This window comes from Calliphora vicina, chromosome 5 (assembly GCF_958450345.1).
Source record: "Calliphora vicina chromosome 5, idCalVici1.1, whole genome shotgun sequence".
Lineage (NCBI taxonomy): Eukaryota > Metazoa > Arthropoda > Insecta > Diptera > Calliphoridae > Calliphora > Calliphora vicina.
The window spans coordinates 54,589,282-54,601,641 of NC_088784.1; the positions used below are offsets into that span (position 1 = coordinate 54,589,282).

Sequence of the window (12,360 nt, forward strand, 5' to 3'; positions counted from 1 at the left end):
TTATTATTATAATTATTATTGTATTATTAGTAAACAACAATAATACTAGTTATACATAATTATATTTATGTTTTTATTTATAGTACATTTATAATAATAATTAAAAAAAAAATCATGCATTTAGTTTAGTTGCTTGTTTTGTGTTGTTTTCATTCTTATTAAAGAATAATTAATTACAGTAGTTTTGCTAAATATTACACATACCCTTAAATACATGTACATAATATACATACACATACCTATATATATGTATATACAATGTACATACATAGATACATTTATATGCATGTAGAAGATGTAGATTTACAATTAATTTTATTATTACTTTAATCTCTTAACATGTTTGTAAATTGGAAACTTAAATTGGATTTAATTTAGTTCTATAACACTTTTTTTTCATTTGCTAAATAAATATTTATACGATAAAGATAAAGAAGTCTTAAGTTAGAAATATGCGCCTGAAAGGGAAATTGAAAAAAAGAAAAACAAATAGAGATAAATATATATACAATTAGTAATGTGTGAATAAAAATAAATATTTAGTTGTTAAATTTTTAATTAATACTTTTCCCAAGGCATGAATACATATATTCTCCACACGTACATGTATTAATAATAATATTACACTGCCAGTCATTAGATTAGGGCTAGGATTGTTGTACACTACAATACCAAAGGCAATTGAAACAAAAACTGCAAATTCATAACGAAAACCTTTTACCTTCAATCACATGGAAACTTTATAACTGCAACTTTCGTGAAAAATTCCTATTGCCAAAAAATTCAGAATATTGTGGCATACACACTTTTTAACTGTTAATCAGATTTTATAATTTTTGATATCTATTCGTAGATTTTTAAGTTTCTTTCTAAAAATCCGTTTCTCATCAACACAGGATAGTACTATAAAATCATGCTTTGTTTAAAAGATATCTCAAAAAAGTCCTCTTTTTCAAAAATTTTACTTAATTATGAAACATTGCACGATTAAAAACATATATAAAATGCAGAATGGGACCATGGGGCGTTATCGAAATAATTGAAACTTAGGGATATATTTTTAAATAACTTTCCAATTTTTATAAACTTTGTCTTATATTAATCCTTGAGCAATTTTGTTCTCATGTAAGTATTACTCAATAAAACATTTTTAGCAGAAAGATTATAATTAATATGATTAAGGACCTTTGGAGAAGGATATCACGAAATTTTAGAATATTTTTGTGAGTTGTTATGTCATGAGATAAATATTACTTTTCCAAACTATGTAAATAACATATTTTCTAATACATCTTCACTTAAGAAGGATACTGTTCTTTATTTTATTATATAAGTAAAAATCTATATACATTAGGGTGGGTAAATTTTTTTGGTCAAGAGCTTTATTTACAACTTTGATATATTTCCCGGCAAACATTTTAATCCTTTTCTCAAAAGAAGTGTCTAATTGACTCCTAAAGAGTAGAGATAGAGGGTTAAAATTTTCCACAAAAATGATCCCCATAAAATTCCACAATACAACTTTGACAATAAGAATTCTCTCAGACATTAACTTACAACAATTTTTTCAGTTAGTATACTACTCCCTTCAATCAAAAAATTAAAACTTTAACTCACTGTAAAAAAAATCAGACCAGCTGTAATATAAGTTCATTCTACAAAAATAATCTCCTCAACATGCCCTTCCAGAATTATAGGGTCGCTATTCTGTTCCAATCAAAAAGTCTCAATTTGTTGGACAGTGAAATTTTTTAAACGTGTATTTTGAAGTCTCTCAGCGGGAGCTAGGTTTTGATTTTAGAGCCATACTGAAGAAATTGACCCACCCTAATATACATACTTATTAATACAATATTTTCAATGAAACTTTTATCATAACTGCCAAAAAGACGTAAGCGACAAAAACCAAAATTTACAGGGGTAGGTTTTTCTTAAATATCCTTGGTTGAAGTCTAAGTATTACCGTGAAATTGAGTATATATGCACAGTTACTTCTTAACTATATATTGCATTTATTTTATTTCAAAGATAACGGGTATTTATATCACTTACTTTTCAGCTGTCAAGATGGCTAACTATTATTTTATGACAGTTACGCCCTTACGATTTTATTAAAAAAAACTACTTAATGCTTAAATTGTTTTCTTTTGTTCTAATTATTTTCTTTTGTTCTGGTATTTTGTGAGATGATCGGGAACTATCGATGTTTATCAAAAAACGAAAATTGTTAAAGATGGCTCGATTATCTTTACATTATAGACTAAAAATTTAAATAAGAATGAACAAAATTTAGGGTTATGCATTTTAAAACATTCTTACATAAAGGATTTAATTTAAATTTGTTATTGATTTTCCGAAAGCAAAAGATTTTTTATGATATACCCAGAAAATTAATGTCCCAATTATGTAGAACTAAGTTTATCAAAATCGGACAACTAATTACAAATATATTTTAAGTGTTTTGATTATTCTTCTTTTTGGTCGGAAGATATTCAAGTAATCGATTACTTTATCACAAAAAAGCCAACTTAATAAAAAATATCGTATAGTCGAGAAAAATAAATTTTTTATTTGTAATATTTGTAGAAAATTTTCTGAAATGCATTGATTTCTTGAATAAATCTAACAGCCATATATGTTTTATATTAAAATGGGATGAAACGTCTAGATAGCAAAAGTTAAAATGTTGAAAATTCGAAAAATCGATTTTTTAAAAATCCAAAAAATTCAACTATAAAACTTTAATGTATATCGGACTTTGTCTTTCTTAAAATTTCTCGTATAACTAAAAACGAAATTAATTATAAATTCGTTGTTGAATTATTTCAGAAAGATTTGGATCCACTATTAAATCAGAAATAGTAAATTATAATTTTGGAATGCAAATATATAGTAAACTATAGAACATAACACTGGTTTATGTAGACCTTTACTATTGGATACAATATTTAGTACAATCTTTCAGACAGAATTAAAAACAGAAAATTGAGAGCTCTTTAAATATACTTAGCATATACGAGAGGATATCTGAGCTGCGTATGGATATTCTATAAGGTCTTAGTTCAAAACTTAAACTGGAATATAACACTTTTTCATTTTAATTTTTTTTAAATGAAATTTAACAAAAATTAAAGATTTCCTTCGGAATTATAATAAATACTAACTGAGGATTAAAAATATACATTTTAACTCTTTTACCAATATTGTGTTAAATTATTATAAATTTATTTATTTGAAATTTGTTCTATATAATTTGTTCTAAAGTAAGCATTGAAAAGCGACTACAGCAAATCTCTAGATCGTCATCTCAATGTACATATCTCGAATTCAACTTAAGTACTTTAAGTGAACTTCTAAAACTATACACTTTAATTATTCAAAAATAATCTTTAGTTAATGTGTAGAATTTCAACTACGTTAAATATAGCTACAGATATTCCTAGAAATTTATTGCTTATATTATCCCCAAATCATATGACCAGCAGTATAAACAAATAAAGTTAATTAAGTGCAAATTTACTCACCGTATTACTAATGTATTTACTAATGCACAGGGTGCCACAACATACATAAATATGGCAGCAATACGGTCAGCGGATGAAGTTTTTCTTCTTGATATTGCCGCCATATTATCACCTAAAAAATAAAGTGAGAAAAATATTATTTATAATACGATAATTACTTATTGCATCAAGGGAATTTACAATACATATGTGTTTGTTTTTTGTGATGTTTTAAAACTCAAGCAAAAAAAATTAATTAACCTTTAAATGATTTGTGTTAAAAACATAGACAAGATAAGCTAAAATTAATAAAACTGATAAGTTCGTATATGAAAAACTGAATTTGTAATGCTCTGAATAAAAAACCATCGAACGAATTGGCAACATTGCTTTAAGAAACATTTAGGAAATTTAATTAAATTTCTAATGCATTTAATTAGGTTCAGTTCCGTTAAGAACTGCTTGAGTTAGAGGCAAATTACTAAAGCAAGATTTTTTAATTTTTTGAAAAAAATGCATTTTGCCTAAAAAACGACAAAAACGATTTGAGAGAACACTTCCCGTTCATCCAAGGAATTTCGAAAAAAAGTGTAAAAACTAAGACGGTCTAATAGACATATTCAAGGGTATATGTACATTAGAGTTAATATCAAAAATTTGATTTGTGGGTATCATAATTTTTCTGAAGGTTTTTTCGTAAATAAAAATAATGGCGTCCTTTTTTTTGGAAAATTTTCACTCCTTGTGGTGGTTCATCGCACCTAAAGTCGTGGATTTTGAGCCCATTTTTCTGTAGAGCAAAAACGGTTGAATATATTGCAAATCTGATTTCACCAATGGATTCTGCATCAAAAATAGTTTTTTTTTAATCCTTAAAAGTAGTTCCACTAACTCACAACAGGGGGCGTAAATCTCATTAAAAAATAAAAAAAAAAGATTTTTGATTTTTTAAATATACACGATGAAAGGGCATTTTAAGCTTATCAAAACCAATATTTCCTTTCTATCACTAATCATTAAAAAGTTATGAGCCTTCAAAATTGTTTATTTAACAAGAAAAAAAAATTTGTTGAAATTTTTTTATTAGTTTGCCTTAGCAAATACATTACTTTTTAACGGGTTGTCATAGAAAGGAAATATTGGTACCGTTTTGATAAGCTTAAAATGTCTTTTCATCATACATGTTTAAAAAATCAAAAATCCTTTTTTAATTTTTTTTTGTGAGATTTGCGCCCCCTGTTGTGGGTTAATGGAACTATTTTTAAGGATTCAAAAAACTTCAATTGAATTATTTTTTGATGCAGAATCCATTGGTGAAATCATATTCAACCGTTTTTGCTCTACAGAAAAATGTGCTCAAAATCCGCGACTTTAGGTGCGTTGAACAAGGAGTGAAAATTTTCCAAAAAAAAGGACGCCATTATTTGTATTTACGCAAAAACCTTCAGAAAAATTATGATACCCGAAAAAAATGAAGTGACATGCTCACAAACGAACTCTAATGTGCATACATACATAACTTTTCTAATAGATAGTTGTTTAATGATTTTTCTTAAAACATTATTTTATATCCAATAACCACCAAACTATTTGTAGTAGTTGTCTTTTCTTCATTATTCATTAAAGCACAACAAATTGTTTTAAATTCATAATAATTATGACAATTTAAACGTACATACATTTAAATTACAAAAAATAAATATGTATGTATGTATGCATGAGGGTAGATGAATATAATATATTATTTTTCTTAAAATTGTGACGTATGTATATATTTGTGAAATATATAATCAAGTATATGTTTCATTCTATGAACAATAACTTTGTAAACTTGTGTTATCATGATAAACTGTAATTCATATTATTATATAAATGACTTGTAAAGTTCATAAACCGCATTAGTTTATAACCCTGTGAAATAAATGTCAGATTTATTTACACAATTTTTACAATTCGCTTACGCAAACCTTTATTTAAAAGAAAAAAAAAATGATATTTAGTTCGAAATAAGTTTCTTTGTCATTTTAGCATATCCCTTTCTTTCAGATAAATTTATTGTTTTACTGAAATTGAAATGTTCGATCATGTCGGAATGGGAGATTTATTGTCAAAAATAATTAATTGAGAAATGCTTAAAGCTGTACATATGTATATTAGGTTTACGACAACAACCATATGTGCATGTTGTTGTTGTGATTCTGTAAAAGTTCGAATTTTTGCAAGAATCAAAAACGGTGACGTGAATTAACTTAGGCCTCTAATACACGGTTGTCATATTCTCACAAAGTTATCAGAAAATGTTCAATAAATGGTTAAAAACCATATCTTTCAACATAAGTTTCCATGGTTGTGTTAACCATTTTCTGAGCATTTTTTTGACAATCTGACAACGTAGCTTTAGTATAACGTAGTATTTCAAAGATTAAACTAAGAAAATTAATGATATTTATTTATTTAAATAAAGAAACAAACCTTTCGATACAAATACGTATATACTCGCTGGTTCTGTGTTACTTGCTGAACATGTATAATTTCCTGAATCCGAAATTTGTGGTTCTCGTATTATTAAACGACTTTGCGTTCGTGGACCCGGCGTTGTTTCTATTGAAATGTCTCGTCTAGAATCGTAGTAATTGATTAAACGATCATTCTTTTGCCAGTACACATATTGTGGTGGCGTAGGACTCTGTAAATAGAAAATAGTTTTGTATAATTTAATAATATGAATAATTTATAAATATAATTGTATATTTCTCAAACAAATATATCTAAAGCTTACAATTAATACCATCTATATGCAATTTTATTTGCTAGAAAAAAGGTTGGCCTTTTTTTGCTTCTTTATTACAATTTTTGTACTATTCATAATATATATTTATTGCAGATTTTTCAAAAATTAAAATGGCGAAAAAAAATCTAGAGTTTTCCGAAATTAAATGAAATAAAAATGGAAATGTCAGAAGAAGTCTAATATTATATGGGGTCGCAAATGCATAATGTGAAGGGAATAAAAGTGCAAAGAAAGGGTTGATAACCTGTTGTGTATTTAAAAATGGTTTAACGAATTCGGATCATTTTATTTATTAAATCGTAATTAAATAATAGCACTGTCCAACAGCATTTTTGGAACAGAATTGCGACCCTATAATTCTGAAAGGGCATGTTGAGTAGATCATTTTTTGGGAATAAACTGGTCCACTTGGTCTGATTTTTTTTACAGTGAGTCAAAGTTTTTATTTTTTGATCGAAGGGAGCAGTATATTAACTGAAAAAAATGTTGTAAGTTAATGTCTAAGAGAATTCTTATTGTAAGAGTTATATTGTGGAATTTTATGGGGATCATTTTTGTGGAAGATCTTAACCCTCTAGTTCCACTCCTTAGGGGTCGATTTGACCCTTTTTTCGAGAAAATCAAAAAAAGTCCTTGCAAAAAGGACATTAAAGGAATAAAATATTCTACGAAAATTTTTTCTGGAAAATTTCAGTAGGGGTCACTAAAGATACAAAAGTTGTAAATAAAAACTTTTACGCTTAATTTGCAAAATTACGAGCCATCTCTTACAAGAAAAAAACGTTAAAAATACGGCCATTTTGTTCATGTTGTTTTTATTGGATTCGAAATTTTATCGCAAATATAGATGATATTTAAAAAAAATATTCGAACCTCTGTACGCCCGCCATATCTAAAAATCCAAAAAAAGATCGAGCATAATTAAAAAAATAAATAAACCTAAATATCTCTTGAATCAGGTAAATTTTATATCTGTGCATTTTTTTTGTAGCTCTCCTTAAGGACTATTTATATTTTAAATTGCAGCTCATTCGAATCATTCTTGGATTTTTGACGATTTTTTTAAAAAGTGTGGGACCCGAGATGGCATGTAATTTTGCTTATTAAGATTAAAGTGCTATATTTACAACTTTTGTTTCTTTGGTGACCCCCGCTGAAATTTTCTCGAAAAATTGAAAAGACTTTTTTTGATTTTCTCGAATTGAACCCTAAAGAGAGGAGATGAAGGGTTAAGACCTTGCACAAAAGTGATCCACATAAAATTCCACAATATAACTCTGACAATAAGAATTCTCTCAGATATGAACTTGCAACATTTTATTCAGTTAGTATAATGTTACCTTCAATCAAAAATTTAAAACTTTGACCCACTGTAAAAAAAATGTAGACCTGATGGACTATAAGTATATTCTACAAAAATTATCTACTCAACATCCCCTTTCAGAAATATAGGGTCGCTATTCTGTTCCAATCAAAAAGTCTCAATTAGCTGAACAGTGTTATTATAATTTAAAAAGTAAAATAAAATAAAATATTTTGAACGCAATTTTTAAAATCCAGTGAAAAGAGTAGATCGGATATGTATGTTTTTATTTTACAAAACTACAAATTTGTATTAGCATTTTTGGATATAATTAAGATGTCGTTTGTAAAGTATGACTTTCACTAATTTTTGCTGGTTAGCATTTTAATTTTAATTTGAATTTTGTATAATTTGTGTTTTTAAATTAAAAAATTTAACCATGTTTTACAAAGAATTTAGACATTTTTGTTCACTAAGAATTGGCAAAACTGGTGGTAGGGAAAATAATGTATAGAAAATGCAAATTCTTTAGAAATTTGTTTGTTAATATCACCGAGTTGTTATCGTCCATCTAGTTTATTTCTGGTTGAAATAACTTGCTAGATATTGTAGTTACCCACAAAGTAATTATTTAAAATAATACAAATTATATAATTATAAAATGCTATATGGTTGAATTTGACCCGCAATGCATTTTATTATTATGAGGTATTTTAAAACTCATACTATTTATCTGTACGAATTTTGCTTGCGGTTATTGTGTATTTTTTAAATGAAAATGCATATATTAATTAACGTCCATTCCTTATTTCTTTAATTCTTCAAACCCCTTTGTTGCAACATAAGTTTAACTGCAAATATACAAATGCGCTGATATGAACAATGGAAACACCACACATCGCCTCCCTTTTCATTTAAGTAGAAACGTATAAAAATATATGCATCCATATATGGAAGTAGTACTTAATTTAATTTTTACATATTTATGTTTATCTTCCGAGTGAACATTGCATAAAAGTCAAGATGCAAACATTTGACTTTTTATGCCGTAAATTATTTTAACAAAAAAATTACTGTGATTACTACGCTAAAAAATGATGGCGAGTGATATCTTAAACTACTTATTGGTGTTAAGAAATAATTTCAGCGCGATAATATTGATTGTTTCATTTTGTTAATTCCTTTTCAGCGCACTGCATCGCACTGATGGAGACAATTTATTTACTGAATGCAAGAGTTTTTGTAAATAACAAGATGTCGTACGTATACGTAATGAGATGCTTGTACAATAGTTTGATGTTACGTATACGTACGGGAATTTATACACATTAACATGATTAAATTTTAAATAAGTATGTACAATATGTATTCATTAATTTTGTATGTAATTAACTATAGTTGTACATACTATATATTGTATGATTGGTAAAAAAAGGGTGTGTAGTTTAAGGAGTGAGTGAAAATAAATATTTTCTTTTCTGCATAAAAAAGAGGACAATCAATTTGCATAAAATTTCCTTTGTTAATTTTATTCATTTATTTATATTTTTTTGTTCTTCCAGCTCTTGATACACAATAGGTACTTGAAAATATTGCTCATAATAAAAAAAGAAAGAAAAACAATAAAACATAGCAGGGAAGGTAAAACGATTGTTTTTTTTAATTATTCAACAATTCTTGTATATAGCTGTATGTATGAATGGTAAAAGGTTTTAAATAATTCGCCATAAATGAAAAGAAAATATTAGTCTTGTACATTAAATAATGTGCACATGGTAAATAATAATAGCTTCCTTCTGTATGCATAATTACACGTATTTATTAATTTAATTAAATAACATATATCTTAAAGAATCATAAACTTGACTGAGAAAAGGAAAACAATTTAGTAAGTATTCTTGTAACTAAACTTTAACCCTTTCAGACATTAAATAGAATTAGTTGAGATTATTATATTATTATAAATTACAGGTAAATCGTCACACGTGCCTGCCAGATGAAGTCAAATATATTGGGCGAATTTTCTTAAATGACTTGTATCTCATAAATAAAATTTAAAAAATTAATGTAATTAATTGCAATTAATGCACAAATATCTAATACTCAATTAATACTCACACGCTTTTTTTAGAGCTTAAAATAATGTAATTATCATTTTATAAAAGCTCCGAATATTACTATGTTCTTATATTACTATGTACTTATGAAAATAACTTAATTTAACCAAAACCAATGAAAAATTAAATATTTAAATCACATATATATACAATCTAGTAAACACTGACAACGCTATTAACTGTAAAAATCTATCCAATTGCGTCAACGCTACATTACTTTAACAGGAAAAATCCAAATGTCTGAAAGGGTTAAAAGCGTGTAAAACTTGTATGTTGATCCCCGCTGATATAGGAGTCATCACTCCCAATGATTTTTATGTTTTAAATTAGGAGTTATTTCATCTATATTGGGAGTTATTTCCTCTGAGGCTTCATTCAGTAATGACATCTTGCAATGCCTGTCTTTAGCCGGGCGCAAAGGATTTTTTCTCTAGCATGTATCAAAAACCTGCTTAGATCAGTAAAAATTTTTTGTATTGCCGGCCATCGGACCGGTACAAAATTTTCTCCTTTGGGATATATCAAAAATCTGCTTCGCTTAGTACCAGCATTGTTGGCGAAAAGGGTTATATGAAGCGTTTTAAAACATATTTGCAATACAAGAATTAGTAAAAATAAACCTATAGAAGAAAGCTTCTTCAAAAAACCTTTACTGATCGAAGAAGTTTTTTGATAATTCAGGGGATACAATATTGCACCTGGCGGTTGCAAGATATCTTTCAAAATTTTATTTCGGACATACACTTTATTAACGCTCCCAAACAAAAGAGAGCCTAGGGTTAATTTCGTATTTATTAATAATTTTATTTTAAAGTACCCCAAAAATGAATTATGAAAAAACAATAGTTCAAATTTAACTAAAAATTACTAATATCTCTATTATTTTACCTTCGATAACAAATTTGGATAGGAAGTATTCATTAATTAAATTTTAGCTGTAGGGAATTCGACTTCGTTACCATGCAATGTCCAGCATATTTCAGCGATAAGCGAATGAATGCTTTTGAATTTAAGGCGTTCTTCAATGGGTGCGCGTGTCTGATGAAATTTTTTGCCAAAATTCAACAAAAATGTATTTTTTAAATTCCCATATGGATTACTTTGAGAAACAGTTGTCAACATAATCTGATGGGCATGGTGAACAATTTCATCAGATTTCTATTTTCATTAGAAAATGGCAGCGCCAGTTCCATGAACAAAATCACTTTGCTTTCTACCTTCAATGAGTCAACAGCTTTGCCTAGTATAAAATTACTGGACGGTTCAAAATTACTTGAAGTTATTAATGAAAAGTAGTCTAGGTTGAAAGTGTTTGTGTTTTTTTCTTCTGCCAGCTTTGTTCTAATGAACAATTATAATCTTAAGAACAAGATTATTTCAAAACTTAATATTTTTTTCTTTTCGATGTCTTCTTATTATCATTAAAATGTTTGTTATTTTATTACTTAACCAGTTAAAGTTCCGGTTTTATTTTAAATATCAATTGTAAAAAGGTCCGTTGTGCGTGTCAATTTGTAATAAAAATGTGAATTTGATTAAGTTAATTAACTGTTTTATATTTTCAAAATGAGTGTTACGGCAACGCACCACATTATTAAATAATACAAATGAAAACTTAAGAGATTTGACAAGTTTTAGAACTTTTAGTCAAACATATTTCTTATTATATACATATTTCTAAACATTTCCCAAAAGTATCCGAACCTCAAGTTCTACAAAAAATTCAATATATTTACAAACATGTTTCCTAATAAAAGACAATACCAACCAGGATGTTTTATTTGATGATTTTGTTATTAATAAAATATACACTTGAAAAGTACTAAATACAGATTCAACAACAATATAACTCGATTTTCATCATTTACATCACATTTATTAATAGAATACTATAACGAATTGAAATTAAACTTTATGTATTATGTTATTCTAATACGAAGTATTTATAAAATGGAAGTATTACTTTTTTGTGGTACGAATTTTGCTTTGGGCCATTGTGTGTTATTAAAATACAAATATGTTAATTAACGCTCATTCTTTACATTCTAATTAATTCTTAAAACTAACAATATAGATAGAAATATTGGGAATGTAAACTCCATTTCCCTTCTCGCTTATTCATATTCACTATAACCTACAGCACAATAATAGAGGGAGTATTATTAGTTTGCGGTAACGAAGATCAAAAAGTCATTACAATGAAACAGCCCATGGTGTCTGACAGAAGTAAAATCCGCTAATTTTATATAGCAATTTTATATTAAAAAATATCAAGTCTTTATATACATACGAGCTCTTATAAATTATTTGGAGATTTAGATCCATATCAGTTTTTCATATAAAAGCTCATCCCTACAACTAGTTGTAAATATGAACATTTTAGACACAAATTTTTCTGCGCAACGGAAAACTAAAGCAGGTGCTGATTCTACGAACAGTACCGATTTCCTGAAGATAATAAAAATTTAGTGTTTCGTCAAAACTTTAATATTTTATGGAAAAAGTTAAGAATTCTCGTTAAGATGTATAAAATTTTACTAATAAGCGAAATGCATATTGGAAATTACTTATCCTCCAACAATGCGAAAAAGGCAACGAACTAGGGGAAAGGGAAACGACACAGTACTGGTTTCTTTATTGGTTCCT

At 27.3% G+C, this 12,360-nt stretch overlaps 1 protein-coding gene across 2 annotated transcripts in view; it reads right to left on the reverse strand.

Annotated features, from left to right (window-relative positions):
- Positions 1 to 342: 342 nt before the first annotated feature.
- The window catches only part of dpr12 (defective proboscis extension response 12), a 73,710-nt gene continuing 61,692 nt past the window's right edge, over positions 343 to 12,360 (reverse strand). For both annotated transcript variants that reach the window (XM_065512243.1, XM_065512242.1), the window contains 3 exons: positions 5,976 to 6,189; positions 3,525 to 3,636; positions 343 to 458 (listed from right to left, as the gene is read on the reverse strand). In XM_065512243.1, the coding sequence (XP_065368315.1) occupies positions 440 to 458; positions 3,525 to 3,636; positions 5,976 to 6,189 (345 nt within the window). In that variant the 3' untranslated portion in view covers positions 343 to 439. The remainder of the gene's footprint in view (positions 459 to 3,524; positions 3,637 to 5,975; positions 6,190 to 12,360) is intronic.